The sequence below is a fragment of the Pleuronectes platessa genome, chromosome 7, assembly GCF_947347685.1.
Source record: "Pleuronectes platessa chromosome 7, fPlePla1.1, whole genome shotgun sequence".
Taxonomy (NCBI): Eukaryota; Metazoa; Chordata; class Actinopteri; order Pleuronectiformes; family Pleuronectidae; genus Pleuronectes; species Pleuronectes platessa.
In genome coordinates, this window is record NC_070632.1 from 9,738,144 (window position 1) to 9,758,198 (window position 20,055).

Here is a 20,055-nt window from a genome sequence, read left to right on the forward strand (position 1 = left end):
GCAGGTCATGTTTTAATTATAAATTTATTACATAATATAACAAACATATATCTCTGTGGTGGAGATATCCTGGGCAACATCTCAGATCTTGCCTCAGACTTCACTGTCACCCTTTCTCGGAGTATTACTAGGTAGCTTCTTGCGTGCTCTAAGTTCAACTTGTTTTTTTTTGCGTATTAAAATCGTATCAGTAACGCGTCACTCGCTTGGAGAATAGTTTGATGATTTTCCTGCTCGTCAGATGCCGAGAAGGGGACGTGATCCCTGGGAGACAAGGCTGAGGTGTTGCAGCGATACGTCCACCATTCTAAACTTCACAGTGCAAACAAGGAGAAAACCAACAATGAAAGAAAAAAAACCTTTCATGATAAGATCACTGGTTCCGGTGGGTGACCGGAGCCCAGTGGGTTTTTAAAAACTGCTCCCCCTACACTATGTAGATTGTGCTTTGTTGATTAGAAAATAAGACAAAGATAAACCCCCTCGTTGAACTTATTTGACCTAATGACGTGTAAGTCTATTACACGCTGCTCATTTTGCATCTGTTAATTTGGTAAACTTACACAACAACCCAAACAGGTATTCACTACAGCATTGTTGCTCCTCAGCACATCAGCCTGTGTGAGTCCAGACTGCACACGTCATCTCTTTGTATTTATAGGGGAACAGTAAGCCAAGCCGGATAATAACCATCATCACAGTAAAATCAAGCAGTTTTGATACTTGTCTCAAATGTTAAATAGAAACCATGTTGTTGCAAAGCTCACAGGTAAGATACATGTGTATATATAAATGTATCATATACACATATATCCTGCATCTTCACAAAAGAATAACAATGACTGTATTTCCACCTGTCGGAAATACTGAAGGATCTCACAAATGTCTGTAGTTCTCAAGATTTCCAGGAGATGGCACCATATTATTGAGTCTAACAGCTCAAGAATGCTGTAACTAAGATAGTCCTAAAGCAAAGACAAATATACAGTTCAAAGTTTATTTTTTGGCACCTTTTTTTTCTTTGTGTCGTTTCCTCCTCACTGGGTCACCTCATATAGCATAACCCCAAAAAACTCAGAAACCCAATGTCTGAAAAAGGAAAAAGGAGTGCTGCCAGACAGAGTGGAGGGTAAGGAGCGCAAATGCCATCTGGGAATGGGCGTACAAAACAGTGACTGTGCGCAGGACTCAGCTACACACCTCCAAGGTGAGTTACAGTAGAAAATGTTAACAATGGTTTCATTCAGTATCCCCAGGGTGATCGCGCTCCCTCTTTCTGCCCCTCCCTTCCTCTGGGGCAGGACAGTCCAGTTCTGAAGATGCCGCTCAGAACGAAACAGGAAAACAATAATGTTCGGTCAGGAGTCGGAGGTGAGTGTGTGCATTGTTCTGTATACGTGTGTACCTATTGTCTGTGTGCGTGTTTGTGTGACACAGCCACTGCCGGGAATCTCTGATCGTATCACAGTAAGGCTATAGTGGACTAACTTCAGTGATGTGAACCCTAGTAATCAACCACACACTCTCTCACTGTCATATGTGTATCCTCATCGACACTCTCACACACACACACAAAATGGAAACATGCATCTGCACACATACACACATCTGTAAACACGCCGAGGAGGAGCGACCACACACAGATTCAGGGAATCCAGATGCACGCATGCGCTTGAACGATGGGGTGGCTTTTAATGTTAGCACCTTGTCACCTTGTTTTGTGCAAATCATCCCCTAGTTCATAGTTCAGAGTTCAAAAGTTCAAGAGTTCATAGAAAGAATAAAATCTGCTCACCTTTTCCACAGGTGATTAACTATGCATATATGCCAAACATTCATATATAGATCTATATACTTTTTGTTTTTCAAAAATTTATATGAAATCTATCGTATATACATTGCTTGTGATCTTTAAAAAAAAAGAAAGAAAGAAGAAACATTTGTAGTTTGTTCATTTTTACAAGTGTCAGTATGTTTAGAATGGACAGGATATCAGTTTTTTCTTTTTCTGTCACTAAAATTCAAATGAGTGAAGAAATTTAAGTATCATGTTTCACACGCTACAAAATCAACCCCCCAGTGTCTGAGGGTAACAAATCAACACACACAACAAAAAAATTATAATCAAACAACCCTTAACAAAAAAAAGTCCAAATGAGTTTGAGGACGAAAACCCTGGAGTCAGAAATTAAAATAATCAGTGAGGTCACAGTGAGGCAGTGAGTGCTATTCCTACAACCCAGATACCACGTTATATTCACAACCTGCTTTTACAAACTGTTCAAAAGAAGAGAAAATGTAAATGTACACAACTCACCGCCAGGAAGGAGTGCCGTGGCGTCCTGCTGCTGTATGGAGGTGGTTTTGTGGTAATAGAAGAAATGGATAAAATGCTTTGTTGTCGTGAATAAAACTCACTGTTTCTCACTGCCAGCAGAAGCTACTCATGAGTACAATTATAGATTTTATATTGTTAAAGGAAAATTCAGTTTCAGTTTTTTACATTTACAACCTGGGTCTTATGTTTAAAGCTGCTGCTGTTAATGATATTTTACTCACTAAGTAAATTGCAGAGATACAGAGAAGCAGCGATGTAGCAAGACACTTCCAGGTTGAAAAAATACTGAATTTTCTTTAAGACCTTACAGAAGCGTTCCCATCCCCAGGGCCTGATGAGCCACAGACACATTTCCAGTCATCTCTTTTCAGATTCTGTACGTCCAGGTCATTTGAGGCCTTGTGTGGCAAGTTTTTTTGTCGGTGAGATTTTAAGGGAAATAATAAATTTAAACTTTATTTAATCAGGTTCACACACTTAACTTGTTCCCTTATATAGGACAATTTTATCCTTAAAAGATGTCTGCCGTACGTCCTTGGTCATTTCCTCTCTGCAGTTGATGAGAAAACCCCCAATGTTTCCGTTTCCTGACCTGCTTTCAGACCTCGTGCAGCTCAGTCTGAGAAGCATCCTCAGGGGTCGCAGGGATGGAAATTTCTTCACTAGCCGTCTAACGTTTTTCACAATGCTGTGGTGTTAAAATGTCCTTGCAGGTAAGAATTTGAAATGATGATAAAACAGCCAAAAAACCCTCCATGCTAGTGCCCCAAACTTCCATCTCTGAGTGATTAACAGGAATAAGATGAAGATCCCCCCCTCCCTGTCTAATCAGTTGGATAAATCCGAGATGCTGGTGAGCTCTGAAGCAGAAGAGGCGGTGGGGATGGGTGTCACCTGCGGCCTCAGCCTCACATTACGGGATGCCCTTTAGTATGAAGGAAGACTGTAAGAAAAATAAAAACAAACGACAAACTCTCTGTTCAAGACCATGATGCAACTCGTCATGCTACGGTTCAAGATAGGGTGACCATAAGGAAAATTTTATACCTATGACAAAAAAAATCATTTCCATATCTATGTACTTTTTTCTTTAAAATATATATATTTATATATATGTATATAATTGGTAGAAATGAGTAAACTATTGGTGGAATAAATTTAAAGATTTCTCTTTGCCCTCTATACTAAAAACCCAAAACAGGCGAAGATTAATTTATTACATTTCCTCTTTGCGACATTGTCTTTTCTTCTGAAAGCTATATTTAGATACATATATATCATATTATATAATACCTATATATAATATTCCCTTTGGAAAAATCAAAAAATTGATTATGAAAAAAGCCACGATTGTTGGTTAAACATTCTCCAAATATAATAGATAGCACAGTCTGGGTACCAAGGCGGAGGGGTTTTCTCCCGTGGTTTACTTGGTGGAGCTCCACCTCTGGGCTCGAAAGTCTTCGGTTTAAAAACAACAGCAGGTTATAGAGACGACACACCTCGTCAGAGCTGTGTCAACACTACGTCCTTAGTCCCGTGTTCATCACTGTTGATCTCTGTAGAAATTATTTGAAAGGCAACTGAGCTCTGTGTTTGGATCAAAATCTCTTCCTCCTCCTCCTTTACTCAAACTGCGAAGGCCTTCAGAGGCCTGGTGGATGGCGGGATAGAGGTAGAGAAGGACAAGAGGGAACAGGGACAGAGAACGTGTGGGTGTTAGTCAGGGACCAACTGAAGCTTTCATAAATCAAATGTTAAATTGGAGCTCATGTAATTCTGCTTGGTAAAGAAACACCAGAGCCCATTTTGAAGTCTGATCTGATTGGCTGTGGGCGAGGAGTTGGGCAGATACAAAGGGCCGAGTAGAGCGTTGACTCCTCGTCTTCAGTGCAGTGCCAGGTTCAGGGTATTTATGCAGGATGGGAAGGAAAAGTGTCACTAAGGACCATAAGTAAACATTAGTGATGCAGAAAATAAAAGCAGCCAGAGTAAAAGAGGAGCGTTAATTATCTGTTCCCTTTTGTGTCTTTTCATTAGCTCTGTATCTTCCCAGTTCAATCCGAATCTTCCTCTCCAACTGTTGCTCTGTCCCCAGGCAGGGGTCAGCTCTCCAGCAGCAGTTTCAGTGCTCGTTCAATGTTCATGCGATGTCCAACTCGTGTCACTCCCAGTTCTGCAAAGTCGTCCTTGGTCAGAGCTGGAAGATGAGAGCCTTCGATCTCGTGTTCCTGAAACCCTGCTCTGTGCTCACCCAGGTTGATGCTATCCAACCAGTCTCCGACGTCGTACTTGTTCCAGAGGTGGAGGGGTTTTTGGTGGAAGGGCCGCAGGGCTAAAAGTGGGGAACCCAGCCCTGGTGAATGGGAGGGTGACGGGGAAGGGGAGCGAGAGCGGGCACGGGCGCTGGAGCTCCTCATGACAAAGCGGACCTCTTTAGGCTCCTGGGGCAGGCTGAGGCTGGAGGATTTGAGGATGGTTTGCGGTGGTGTTGTTGGTGAGGGGGGCAGGCCGTAGCCTGAAAATCTTCCAAGAGGGTCGCCCCGATCAGGCGAGCCTGAACCTGGGCTGAGGGTGCGTCGGGTGACGGGATAACGGCTACCAGGGCGGATGGTGAATGTGGTGCCATAACTTCGTTGAGAAATGGTGTGGAGCTCGCCTAGGCTGCTGAAAAGTCTGGCGGGAGACAGAGACAGAGAGAGGGATTCAGGAAAACCACGGAGATGAAAGTGATGAAAATGAAAATAGGGTAGAAGAAAAGAAGATAGAGCTTTAGCAACGACTAAAGTGTGAATCAGTTATTGTAGGATAAAGAATACTGACTGTTAGAAAGACCAAGCTAGTTTCACATCAAAGCAACATCAAAGCAGGAAGATAGATTCAATGGTAGTAACATTATGAGAATATTTCAAGCGCAGGGTACAAATCTTTTTACTCCTTAGGCATGAAAAATCACTTTGGACTCACATCATGATTTCAAGTTACACATGAACTGTACAAGAAAATAAATAACATTTGACCATTAAATTGTAATTCACGATCCTCAGTCCTGTAATGAATTTAACCTACTGCCTGTTACGGAACACTGTAGCCTGCCTGACGTGATTTCTATTAATTACTCTAAATTTGTATATTTAATGTGATACAAATACATTAACACATGCATACACATGTACAGTTCACACACTCAACTGCTGCTACTAAGGACACGTGGAGGCACACGGAGAAGAATCTTTTCCAAAGCCTAATTCAATTACATAATTGCTTATTTACCTTGGCCGTCAGCTGACACTCACTTCAATACATGGGTCTGCATTTAGAGAATCTCATTGACAAATCTCATTAGTAGCTGCAGCATGTAGAGGAAGGGCTGAACTAATATAAACTCATACTGCAGCAACAGCCACTCTGCCCTCTGACTCAACAAGTGCTGGTTTATCTATAGTTTCTAACCCTCTTTTGAAAAACAATAGAAGTGAGAGAGAACTATGGATACTGTATACTATTACTATATACTATGGAGGAAAGGATGGTCAGAAAGGAGAAGCGTGATGCATTAGAGGTTTAGGCTAACATAAAAGTTTTGATCAGCTTGATGCAGGCAGGGAGACACATTAAGGGGAGGCCTAAAGAGTTGGTGCAATGGTGTCCGTTTTATTCATGCATGTTAGTAAGTGTCCCATGTTCAGGTGTTGGCGCAGGATTTCCCTCTCCTGTGTTTGAAACTTTTGACATGGGTGAGCTTTGAACTAAAGAGTGTAATGGAACAAAGGTAGGCAGAGCACAGGCTGGAAAAAATGATCAAACTACAAGGGAGCCGACGGATATGAGATGAGCTCCATGCGCACTTACACAGTCGTCCTGCCCTCCTGGGCGCACAGTCAGTTCTAGACCAATCAGATCAGAGCAGCAGGGCGGAGCATGCAAGGTGAGCAGAGAGAGAGCAATGGGAGAGAATGTTAGCATCACACCATGAGACGCAGCCTTCCAACCAGACTTCAACCGACTCTGCTGTCTGTGACAAGTCTTGTGTATGTGCACAGGCGGGACTGTGTGAGTGTGGCAGTAAGAACACGTATGCACATACAGTGTGTATTTAAATGTGTGTTTGGTGGTGTTGCTGCAACATGACAAAGACAGCAGAGTAGGCCTCCGCACTGGCAGGTCTGACCACTGGGCTACATGATAGAGAAATGCGCAAACTATTCACATATCAAACACTGCACAAAGAAAACAAAAACACAAACAAACAAACAAAAATTAAAACAGGAGGGCACATGTCCCTTCACTTCTGTGGTTGATTTTGAAATGACGTGGGCTTAAAGAACTGCAAAGTACAAATTATTAATTGACTTTTGTAAATGCTGCCTTATATGTATGTGTCTATAAGTATTGGCTCATAAAGTAATACAACATATTCTTCTTTGTTTTAGCATGATTTAAGTAACCTACAGTATCAAATAATAAACAGTCAGGGAACCATGGCCATCCTCAACACAATCACCGAAAAACAAAAACAAAGTTATGCAAATTACATAAACAGAGAAGAACAGAAAAACCAAAGAGCAAAATTGAAATAAAACCAAAACCACAGGTTTCTAAACCGCCCAAAGCTATGAAACACAGCATGTGAACAAGGTGGATACAAGCGACAAAATACAGCAGCATATGATGTTTCTGAAGGGGTTTAAATTAGGTACAACGTGCCTGGAGTGGGTGATGGCAGAACATTACAGGGGTGCTGGGATGAAGTGGAGGTGAGCAGACAAAAATGCGGAGATATAGAGAGTGAGAGAAATAATGGTGTGCATGTTCATCTTAGTCACAGCCGAGGGCAATCAACTGTCAGAATGAAGATGGCGGGGATGATTTTGATTGCACCATCTCTGGGAAGAGTCCAGTCAGAACTGTGTTACATGATATGTTCTATTTAATATCATGGTCACCTTCTCCATCCAGGGATCATGATGGTGTTGTGGTACAAATCAATGAGTGAGTCACATAATGGCTACAGTACACCATTAATTTGTGGTCACCGAAGCAATGCATTGGGAATGTAAAAGATGCTTATAAGTCGTTAACAATGAAAAGTTAAAGCTCATATGTTTGTTCTTGTTTTTAAAGAACCAGTGCTTTGAATAACAGTGATGCATTAACAGAGGCACTGACGGTAAATATTGCCAATTTCCTGACCAAGCCGATCAGGAAAGACCATTAATTAGATGTTCTCATTTGATCAGTCCTAGAAAATAATATGTCTGAAACAACTATATTAGTAATTTTGTGGACAGATGGATTGAAACAAAAACGTGAAAATTCGGTTTCAGGTCGGTGAAGTTCCAGACAAAAGCTCCATCTGCGATCTTCTCAATCTTAGTTCGTCTATGTCTCTTTGAGCTTCATCTTGATCAGCAGTGAAGTCAAGTGAACGTAAAAGTTCCCACACATTATTCAGAGATGAGTACAAAGCAACAAAAATCCACCAGAGCTGCATCTGAACAATACTTACAAACTCCTGAGCTCTTTTATAGCCGCATGCTAAAACGGAGACAGATGAATCACAACATCTCTCTTAAAAAGAACATTAACACTAACATCAGTTTATGTCAATTTCATGGCTGATTAAAGTACAACGGACAACCCCAAAAATATTTATTCTCAAGCATCAGTTTATTACTCCCCACTAACCCACCAATCCATAAAAACACAACCGGGCTGAGGCAGGTTATTGTTCACCTGAGAAAAATCCTAAAGAGTAGATCAAAACAGAAACTCATTTATTCGACAGTTACTCCCTGTTGCACCTCAGCACTACTGACAAGGTCGGGACATTGTCTGGTCGCCTTGTCATTACCAAAGCCAAGATTGTGCAGGGATGGTTTTAACATGACACACCATTATAGTTCAGTCGTGTTGAAATACTTTTAATACATCCTTAAATCTTTGAGCTTATCACTGACATCACTCTGGGATGTGGGGAGAGTGATAAAAAAAAAAGGAAAGTACAGTTTCTACATCAGTGACGGCTACAAAGAGCTGTGGATATAAGGATGTATTATGTGTTATTTGAACAAGGACTCTAAGGTCAAGGGAAAACTGTAAGGGAAGCTACAAGCAGGGTCAAAGGTTAAAATCCAACAGTGAGAGTGTGTGTGAGATGAGGAGAAGCTTTAAGGAAGTGCATGACTTCAAACCCGGTTACCTTGTTTGCACCAACATATTATCTACTACACACCCACACACAAACTTTTTGACAACTACTATCTACTGTATGTACTTAACAACACAGGTCATTTAACAGGAGGCCAACCTGTATCTATGGAAACAAGAGGATGAGATCTGGGACCAGAGCCATCAACTGTAGTACTACTGTATACCGTATCACTAAAATCAGTAATTCTGGCACTACAACCTTTTATTCATTGCTCATTCTTCTTTTGAAAGATTCTGAAAGACTCTCGTGGTGCAAACAAGGTAACAAATAATATTTATAAGAAAATCAATCAAACAAAACTTATAAAAGGGTTGTTCTCTTTCAATGGGATTAGTTGGCTGGTTAGGACAAAAATATATTTGAAGAGGTTTTGTTTTACCCTATTTTCTATAACCATAAGGTTTACTCTCTTCGGTGTCCTCATATCTGCAGAAATATAAACAACTTGATTGTTTTTTCAGGTAAGGTTAACAGACATAAAAAAAACACTTCAGATAACCCTGATGTCACTGCGTAAACAAGTTAGTCTTTGCTTCATGTGTTTTATATCAGTCATGTTGCAACATATTGTATGGTCAACAAAAAGGTAGAGAGTTGATTTTTGTCTGCAAATCCCTGTGGTGCCCTCTAATTATCACTGATAATCACAGCATGGACCCACAATAATTATTCACATATTTTAAATGTGAATAAAATGGTATCATGCACCGAAATAAATCTTTAATGGCTTTAACTTGGCCTCTTGGTATCTTCCTTTCAAGAGAAATATACACAATTTCCGACATAAAAGATATTCTGTATTTTTGTTTTCTGTGTTTGAAATCTTTCATCAAATAAACTTGTATTGCAAGTAGGCATTAAGTAATGAAAAATGTAACTTAGTGTCAAGTATTCAAATTGAAATGAATAAAAAATCATTGTCTGAGACTTGGCACTAGAACTGCTTTTTCTGATTGTAAAAAGCAATCAAAAAAGTAATTAATGATTCATTTCAGTCGACGCAGCCATTTGTTCTATCACTCAGTGTTAAACACAGTTTTGCGGAAGATTTTACTTGATTTGTTCTTACCTGGCACCTGCCACAGGTGACTTCCTCCCTGGGTCAAGTGATGCGCCCAGTGGTTCCTCTCCTAGTGATCTAGTGTCTTTATTTAGCTGCTGGAGTCGTGAACTGAGCTCCCCTATAACAGATGGTTTTGCTCCGTCATCTGCACCCAGCCCCAGTCCAAGCCCACCAAGATTACCCAAACTCCCAATACCTAGCCCCATTCCTGGCCCACGGGGCTCCACTGGGTCCCCCCATAGCTTGGACCTCCGCTGGAAGAGGTAGCGTGGCTTGGTGGGACCTAGTCCAGTCACTGAGGCTGAACCACCAAAGGGGAGCCCAGCTCCTCCTGCCGCAGCAGCAGCCAAGGCAGCAGCCTGTTGCTGTGACAGCAGCTCGCTGTCAGAGCTCTGCTTCAGCAGAGGGTCCCTGAAGGTGACAGGGCCTTTACTGCCACCTATCTGGGACTTAAGTCGAGGCTTAGGAGGCACTGGCGGCTTGTCGAGCACAAAAGTCTGTCCTTCGGCATAGGAGGTGTGGGTGGTGTGAGTGTCGGCAGGCTCGCCGCTTTCTGAGGACAACGTGGACATGCTGGAAACTGTGGAGACGGTGCTGGTGGTCTCGAGATGGTGGTCTCGCTCTCTGTCACTTGAGCTGCGCGTGTCAGCCTCCTCCACGCCTGAGTCGGCCGCAGAGCCAGACTCGCCCACCGGTGGGGGCTCCCGAGGGTAAAAGGTCTTCCCTGAGACAGCTGCTGCATTGGGTGGTGGTGGGGGCTTGGGAGCCTGATGCTGGGTGGGGGTCACAGTCGGGGTTGTCGGGGTAGAGGGAGTTTGGGATGTTGGTATTGCAGGGGCTGTGGGAGGTGTGGAAGGTTTAGCTGGGGACACTGGAGTCTCCTTTGCCCGTGCCAGTAGCCCATTAGCAAACTCATCTGGTGGTGGAACGACTCCAATCTTCCGTAGCTCCTCTCTTGTTTCCTCATCACTTGAGGACAAAATTACAGGAGGCAGGGTCACTGTGTACGGATCCACATCTTCCTCGGAGCTTCCCTGAACCAGACTCTTGTCTTGGGCAGGACTTGCAGGATGCTGAGTTTGAGGCAGGAGCTTGGGCTGGGAGGCTGTGGGACTGGGAGATTTAGCCAGTGGACTTGGAGATTTGCTGGGCTCAATTGAGGCAGGGGCAGGGGTCTGTTCTGTTTCTGAGCCTACCCCAACAGCCTGGCCATTACTGGTGGCGTGAACCATAATGAGTCCTGCTGTCTTTTGCTGCGATGTATCCATAATACTGATCAACATACTTTTTTTATCCTCTAGTCTTTTCTCCTCCTTTCTCTCCTCTACTCTGGCCTCCATCTCCTGCCGGAACGATACAGGTGACTGTGAGGGGGCCCACTGCTTAGTGGGCTGGTGAACTAAAATGGATGCTGGGGAGGCTCCAACTCCATACCCTGCTGCCTTGGTGTTTTTGGGAGAGAAAGGGGGAGATGTAGGTGCCCCTTCATGTGGAGACTCTTTGGTCTGAGCGTCAATGAATATTATGCCCTGGCCTACCCGCTCCTGTTTAGTCCTAGGCTCTGGGCTGCTAGTTGGGGACTGGGTCAGTGCCCTCTCCCTTGCGGCCAGCGCAAGAGCAAGTGGTGAGTTTGGGTCCAGGGGTTTTCCTGTGAGCGGATGAATGAAAGTGGTCCCACTAGGTGAGGGGCTCAGGGCCAAGGCAGGCGGAGGCAGGTGACCCAGCTCTCTGGTGAGCAATCGCTCATCGATGGAGTGAGACTGAGTCAGGGAGGGGGCATCGCAGCTGGTGGAAGATGCCCCCTCCATGGTACCAACAGAAAGGAAGACTGTGGATTTCCTCCGTTCTTCTAGACGGCGCTCACGATCTTTTACAGCTCCAGCAATTGCTGCAGCAAAGGGGCCCTTACCCTGAAACATCATCTCTCCCTGGGCACGCAAACGTTCTCGCTCTGCCATCAGCTGCTGCTGGTAGTAATCTGCACGGCTGGTGTGTGTATGCCCCTGGGTATATTGGTGTCGTCTTGAGGGTGAGCTGTCTCGGGAGTGGGCAGCAGCTAAGGCCAAACTAGCTTTTTCTTGTGCATCTTCCACCTGCCGTAGTAAAAAAAAATTAACCAGACATGTAAAGGTCAAAAGATCCTTAGTACTCAAGATTAAAGGTTCAGTGTATAGGATTTAGTGAGATCTAGTGGTGAAGTTGCATATTGCAGCTGATTACCCCTCACCTCACCCTCCCTTTCCTAGCATGAAAGAGAGGGCCGTAAGGAGGACCAGTTCCCGATGTAAATGTAAAGAGCATATTTTGGGGTAAAGAAAACAACAATTCTTACAATTTAGGTGATTACACAGTATTATCTTATATTCAATTTCTACCAATAGATCCCATTCACCGAACTATTACACACTTGACCTTTAAATCGGAAATCATACCAAACATGCAACATACCTGTAGTTGTTTTACCAGGGGACTTTTCTTCCTCTGGGGCTTGGTAGGTGTGTACAGTCCAATACTAAATTGACCCACATTAGCATAAGGGTTGTCAATAACCCGACCCTTCCTTTTGATGCGCTCAGGTGGAGTAGCAGCAGAGGGTCGGGGGATTTCTGTAGGTTCTACGGGCAGATGGGAAGAGTCCTGGAGGATGATCATGGAGCGGGCTTTTTTCTGTCTCTCTAAGTGAGTGGCCTGCCGCTGAGCCGCCTCGTAAGGCAGGTCCAAGGAGGTGGGCTTGAAGCTGGAGCGTCCTCCAGGCTCATGGCCCTGACTTTGAGTCCTAGATGGTGGAGGAGGGGGGCAAAAGGCCGGGGGAGGACCAGTGTCTAAGTAGTAAGGAGGAGGAGGAGGTGCTGTCTGTGGAGGTGGCGGGATGGGATGGGGTTGCGAGTGGTCTCGGAGGCTGTCTGTCATAGAGGAACTACGGGGAAATCGGTGCTCGCCTGCCAGGGCAGACAGTCGATCCTCCTCAGTGGCACCTGATGAAGGGGATTTAAAGCAAAGATCATCTGGTGATGGAGTGTAAGCTCACGAAAAAGTACCATTTCACACAAGCCCAGCAGGTCCACAGCTTCATGTAAAATACACTGGAATGCATCCATTTGTTAATCTGTTAATTCTCAGAGTTAATTATATTATGTATTATGTATCTCAAACCAACCTATACAATGCTAAATAATGAACATGTAATTCTTAATTTTGTCTTATTAAACTTATTTAGAATGTAATTCCTGATTTTGGCTAATTTAACAATTAGTTGAACATTCATTTAATGGGTTAACTTGAAAACAGGAAACGTTTAATAATACAGAGAGTATTAATAATGAATGGGTGTATCTACTTTGAAAGAAGATTGTGCTTGAACATCTGCTCTGCAAATCTGTTCCTGTGAATATTAAATATGGAGATTTGCACATCCTGAACATCTAATGCAGTCTAAGCATATATTTGTAACTACGACAACTGTCAACATGTGTTCATCTGTCAAGGGGAAATTATTATATATCAATAGGTACTTTAAAGGTGATTGATTGGAGTACGGATACAACCTCTGTTTTGCTGCTGTCTACATGTTTTTCAATGTGGTTGTAGTGATAGAATTTATATAATATTATCTATATGTGAAAGTATTACCTATGAGCATACTGTACATAAGATACACTATCATTCACCTTATTTGAATATGTACAGGATGGGTGATAGTTTTACCAAAAGACTTTGTCCTGGACATCCCCTTTGGTAGTGGTATGTGACCTCTCTCCATGCCTGGGTGAAGACCTCCATGTAGAGTCATCCCCTGCCTCTCAAACAGTGACTGCGGCACAAAAAACAAGTCATTAAAGTCAATTATAATTATTTAAAAAAGCTTCCAAAGCTGTTTAGAATACGCAGTAGTGCATGCAGACATGTGTGCAGTGTTGCATGTGATGTGGCTCAGGTCTTTTGAGGTCATGTGTTTGTATATTAGCATAATGGCATATGCAGTCTGCCAGTTGCTGTGTGTAGGTGCACTCACACTGATCTCTGCTGGTGTTATTCTCCTGCTGGTAGGCCGTTGTTTGACAGTGGCTGCTCTGTAATCTGCCTCCAAGGGCTGAGAACGTAACATAGACTCTTGGGATGCCAACATTTCGTCTAGTCTCTCTATTGAGGAGGAAATAAGGCAGAACTAAATACCAACACATTAAGCCCACAGAAGCATTGTGCTGTCATTTCTGAAGGGTAACACAAAGAATTAAAGTGAACTGTGATTAAAAAGAAGCCTACTAAATCTAGCTATACACTACAATGTGATGTCATGCTCTGTGGTATTGTACCACATATCATTCATCTCAATGTGTGTCCTTGATGACCACTGGGAGAGTACTACGAGATGAAAAAGGCACAGAGAGAAAAAGAGAGAAAGTGGGGAAAGAGGCCACATGTTTCAAGTGTTCTGCTCTTCTGTTCTGACTAACACTGCTTAAATTGAAACAGCAGTGATGAATTATTATGACGATCAGAGGGGTGACAATTTCTTGCCTCAGACTCACCTCCTCTTCTCCTCCGAGCAGAAGCTTGGTGGGAAAAAGATAGCGTCAGCAGAGGAGGGAAAATGACAAGAACAAGCCAACAGAAGTGACTATGCTAAAAGTTAGGAGACACACCAAGCTAATTACAAGGGGAAAGCAGAACTGTGAAAGAAAAGGAGGAGGAGAATGCAGAGTTTGGATGCCAGCTCTCTGGCACTCACCCAGTTCCTCGAGCTCAGCGGTCATGGACTTGGAGCGCAGTGTCAGGGTGGTGCTAGGAGCTCTCTTGGGTGGTGGGGGAGCTGCGGAGAAAAGGCATGGTGTTGAGGATGAAGTTGAGGGGGATGAAAATCCTTTGGTTTTGCGGCTCAGTGCTCTCTTGGCGTCCCCCAGACGACCGGCCCAACCCGTCTTGGCTGCTTTGATCTGATCGAACTCAGATGAACTGGACGCTTCGCACTTAGTCAAGACCTTGTTCAGGCTACGATTGGAGCTCAACTTCTTCATGTTTGGTTCTATGTTGGTCCAGCGCCTTTAAATTGTCTGTCTGTCTCCAAGTATTTCAGTTTTTTAGTCTTTGTGCTGCAAGAATTCCTCTCTGCTGAGGAGCCCAGAGGCAGTAAATGTACAGCTCAGTCCTCTCTGTAACATCCCTGGCTTTCTGAATCTTCCACTCACACACAGAAGTGAATTTGTCCACTGCAGTAGGCAGAGTGCAAAAAATGAGTGAGGCAAGGAAAGGGAAAAAGTCGTCCATCTTACTTTAAATATGCTGCCTGTCTGGAATTAAGCAGGTATGCATCAGACAGAAACACTCACACACTATCTTACACACACACATGCATATCCTACCACATGTAGGACCACATGCAGATACACAGAGAAAACTCCCTGAGGGAGATCATAATGAGGAGGGCTGACAGACGAAGAGATGACTATAGATTCAACAGCTAAAGAAACTGATTTGCTGCCGACTTTACACCCCAAAGCTCATGGGAGCCTCCAAATGATGATACACAAAGCAACTGGGCTGGTTTCAGCCCACTCAAAGCAGTTAAGCACAAAATGTTTGTTGCAAGTGTAAACTACAGTTACAGGTTTTAATTAGGTCACAGTAAACGCTGTAATCAACCAAATAAAAAAATAATGCAGTAAAGTACTTAAGCATGCTCAGTCTGCAGTACAAATGTAATGCCATGCAGGTGAACGTGATCATAAAGCTTCATACAACAGCAGTCTGTGCATGCTTTAACAAACCTAACTTTCTTATCAAATCCCAGACATCACAAAAACTAGATCAGCTCGCTCTATCCAGGCTCGACCAGCTAACAATGCACCAATGTGGAGCGATAGATCTCTAAATCCCACAGATGCCCTAGCGCCTTGCCAGAGCCCCACTATCCTGCTGTTGTCAGCAGCTGCAAATCTAGTGTACATACGCCATCCCGGGTAAAGTCCATATCACACATCTTCAATTCATCACCAATCTGCACAGTCTGGTACAGTAGCAGGGAGTAGAGGAGATGGAGGAGGATGGAGAGAGAGAGAGAGAGAGAGAGAGAGAGAGAGAGAGAGAGAGAGAGAGAGAGAGAGAGATGCTTTTGCTGTAATGTAATGCTTAATTCAAACGTGCTCTGTAGTTACCATGGCAACGGTGGCAGTAGTGAGGGCTCACATGGTGCAGAGAGTGTGTTTGCTTGGGTGTGTGAGAGTGTGTGAGCATGTGTCTGGGTATTTGTGCGAAAGTGCGGCACAATATGCAGAGTGTGTCCCACTGGAGGAGCGGTGCAAGGGGAGAGGGTGTTCAACACAGCTTAGCAAGTTTGAGACACGAGTGGAGAATCTCTTTCTCCCTCAGCTCTGAAACACTAAACACACTCCATCTTGTCTCCAGCTGTTTGCACTTGAATCTGCCCGTCACAAGAGAGGATCTTATTACCGCTGTCTTTTCAATCAGCCTCAGTCATTCCACCTCAGACCAAATGCCTGAGGACTCAGCAGCTTAGACACAAGTAGAGAAAGGCTTCAATGGAGGCAAAAAGACAATGACTTTGTAAGACAAGACAAGAAGGAACTGGCATAGATGACATAGATTTTCATATAGTTTAAAAGGATATACCCAAATGGTGTTACACTGCACAACCACGTGTATATACTGAAAACAATTATGTGTATAAATCAAGACTTTGGGTATGCAGTTAGTGCTTTATTAGGAACACCATACTAATATTGGTTCCTCCCTTTGCTCTAAAAACAGCCTCAACTCTTCATGATACGGATTTCCACATCCCAAAGGTTTTCTATTAGATTAATATCTGGTGTCTGAGGAAGCCACTGACTGAAGTACACTGAAATCAATTCTGAATTATCATGTTGGAAGTAGCCATTACAAGATAAGACCATTTTGCATCTGTGTATCAATAAATTGAACAATGCACAATACAAACTAAGAAAACAAAAACTTTCCCCACATCATTACACCACCACCACCACCACCTCCAGCCTGGACTGTTGACAAGGCAGGGGGGTTCCATAGATTCATGCTGGTGACGCCAAATTCTGTCCCGACCATCTGTGTGTCTCCGCAGAAATCCAGATTCATTCGACTAGGCCACATTTCTCCAGTTTTCAGTTCAACATGTTTCTGAGATGCTTTCCAGCTCAACACAGTTGTGAAAGGTTATCTGAGTTACTTTAGCTTCTCTGTCAGCTCCTGGTAGTCTGACTGTTCTCCTCGGATCTCTCTCATCAACCCGACCTTTCTGTACGCAGAACCACCGCTCACTGGATTTTTGATCATGTTTAGATTTCTGAGATTATGTGGAAAACTATTTCTGTGTAGAATCTAGCAACTAGAGACTTGGAGTCTGCTGGTTGCCTGGCAACTAGTTAGAGCCAAGAAATGTCTGGCACCTAACCACCATAAACAATGGGTTGTCATTTTTACATTCTGTTTTTAAAAAGCACATATATAACATCTTTAATTAGTCTACCTTCAGAGATGAGCCATGCTAGCTGTTTCCCTGTTTGACGTCTCTGTGTTACGCTAAGCAGCTGTTGGCTGAACAGAAATTTACGTATTCATTGTTTCTTCTGACTCTGTCAAGTGAAAAATAAAAATTTTCAACTTTTTACTTTACTTCAACTGACAACTGAGCAATTTCAGTTCTAGGGGAACGGTAAATGTGAGCTGTAGGTCAAGGCTAAAATAAAAAGCCGATAAGTGGATCCTCAGTTAAGATTTTTTTGTGTATGTTCAGGCATCAGTCATGTGTCAAGAAATAATAAAACTAAGAAACGATTATAAGACAACAGAGGTGAGGGACAGACAGTCAGGTGGAGAAGAAATCGCTTAAGATGGAGAAAGAGAGATTAAGATATACTATAAGGCTTAAAGATTGAGTTGATACAGTACTGTTCCTCTGAAACTAGGTCAAACCCATTTATCAGTCTTTGTATCAAAGTTAACACACACACACACACACACACACACACACACACACACACACACACACACACACACACACACACACACACACACACACACACACACACACACACACACACACACACACACACACACACACACACACACACACACACACACACACTCCTGAGGTCAGAATGGCAGGACTGTGTGGGAGCTGAGTAATGGTGAGACGTGGTTGACATGGAAACCACAGGAATTTACAGCAGAGATGAACATGTCCGAAATCACCTTGAAAATTGAGGCATACATATTTTAAACATAAATAACTTGTCTCCATTTAAACAATAAAAAAATTCATTAACAAATATCAGAAACATCCTGAGAAGTGCTACAATCAACAAACTTTAATTAAGTCAGTGTGTAAATACTAGAACATTTTTGAATTTAATTATAATTCATTCTAATGAATGAGTTTGATGATGGTTGAGTCAGTCCTCAAAAAAAGAACAGATGATTATCACATGAAGCGGCTTGTCACATTCCACAATATCGGGGGTGTTTTTGAGGTGGAAAACCAATAGATGAAAAATATAAAATATTCCATTACATTTTAAAAGACACAAACATGGGAGAATATGAATTTAGCATTGACCTTTTCTAAAGGGAGGATGCAGAGGAGCTGGTTTATCCCACTGGTCTTTACCTTTCTTACGAATGACTTCCTCAGACTCGGGTTTGCGTGTGACAGACACCACCTTCATCAGCAGCCTGTTGCCCCCTTGCCGGATCAAGGACACCACCTGCTTGTGGCCCACCTTCACTACATTCACCCCATTTACCTGAGAGAAAACACACAGAATGAGACATGCTGACACAAGTCTAACCTTGTTTCCTGGAGAGCTGCTGACATTAAAGCACCATAGTTACCAAAGTCTAGACAGTCAGGGTGAGATGCATCACACGATTAAACATCCTGTGCCTCTTTGCAGAGACACAGGAGGGACAACTCATCACAACATCAGGAGCACTACAGGACTGCAGCTTCCTGCACTTCTTAGTTTCCCCTCTGCATTCATCGACATTACCAGTGAGTTCATCCATGAGATTAAAAAGCAAGTGAGGAGCTGTCCTTAATTACCTCAATGAGGAAGTCTCCTGTCCTCAGACCAGCCCTCCAGGCCACTCCCTCCACATCAACAGACTCCAGGTACTGCAGGGCAGGGAATGCTGGGGTCGGAGTGAACTCTTCAATGGGCGTCTCAGCTGAGAACAAACACACAGGTGAAAACCCAACCCGGAACAGTTAATTAAAATCTATTGCTTCCATCTGAGTCATTTTTGTTCCTTCACTAAATGACCACCAAACGATCACAAACAAAAAATAAATTGCAGTTGCAGAGAATATTTGAAAAATGTTTGCTATCAGTTTACGAATTTTCAGTTTTTATTTCCTAGGATTTGATTTATTCCACAAAAGTTCCCTTTCATCTGTACCAAATAATAATTTATTGATTAATATGTTGTGTTTAGTTCAATAATAAATATATAAATAAATACTAAAGATGTTAGTGTATTAAACGGGAACATTAGAAGTAGAGGTGCAACTATGGCCTGCTGCACCTGAACAGTCATCAACAATCATTGATTTAAGCAGGGTCACAGAAAAGCATGTGCACATGTCCACAGCTTCGTGCATGTTTTAACAAAATACACACATGCACGCAAACAGTGCACAATCACACTTCATGAACACGCTACTATAAACTCCATTTAATTCTGGAGCGAATCCAACTAAATCACTGACACATGAGTGCTCAATGGACCACTGCAGTGTGTGTGTGTGTGTGTGTGTGTGTGTGTTTGTGTGTGTTTAAGGTAAATTGGGAGTAAAAGACAGAGGGAGTAAAGGGAACAGTATGAGCCAGGATCCATGGCAGTGAGTGATGGAGCAGTACCAGACTCCCGGCAAGGTGCCTGAGAAGGGGTTGCTGTGGTAACCATCCTGAGCAGGGGAGCTGGCACATGCATGAGTAAAATTAATTTGCGGCGATGGAGATGAGTAGAGAGATTAAAATGCTGAAGGTAAGAAAGTGATGGTGTAAAAATATTTTTTGAGAGCATAATGGAAAGGAATGACATGACGGAGGTGGAGGAGAGCAGAGAGGAACAAAAACAAGATAGACAAAGGAGCGATGAAATGAGAGAGGAGAGTAAGGAGAAGAGTGTCTCGTAAAGCTCAACGCCATGTGCGGGGAACAGATGGGACAGCTAGCTGACAGCTCAGCCAAGGATGACGCCACACACACAAACACAGCACAAACACAGAAAGAGAGAGAGAGAGAGAAGCCTGAGTGCATCTACTGTAAGTATACAAGCAGAGTGTTGACAGAAGCTGGTCGTGTTGTTGACTCACACAGTAACAATCAAGAGACTCACAGTCTGTGAGTCAGAACAACGAGCTACTTCTTAGTTCAAAACTCAGACAAATGTTGAAAAAAGGTA

At 43.1% G+C, this 20,055-nt stretch overlaps 1 protein-coding gene across 1 annotated transcript in view; it reads right to left on the reverse strand.

Annotated features, from left to right (window-relative positions):
* Positions 1–5: 5 nt before the first annotated feature.
* The window catches only part of shank3a (SH3 and multiple ankyrin repeat domains 3a), a 162,175-nt gene continuing 142,125 nt past the window's right edge, over positions 6–20,055 (reverse strand). The window contains exons 19-26 of the mRNA XM_053427020.1: positions 18,692–18,816; positions 18,257–18,392; positions 14,345–14,425; positions 13,628–13,755; positions 13,321–13,426; positions 12,064–12,590; positions 9,622–11,708; positions 6–5,014 (exon numbers count right to left, since the gene is read on the reverse strand). Of these exons, the coding sequence (XP_053282995.1) occupies positions 4,444–5,014; positions 9,622–11,708; positions 12,064–12,590; positions 13,321–13,426; positions 13,628–13,755; positions 14,345–14,425; positions 18,257–18,392; positions 18,692–18,816 (3,761 nt within the window). The 3' untranslated portion in view covers positions 6–4,443. The remainder of the gene's footprint in view (positions 5,015–9,621; positions 11,709–12,063; positions 12,591–13,320; positions 13,427–13,627; positions 13,756–14,344; positions 14,426–18,256; positions 18,393–18,691; positions 18,817–20,055) is intronic.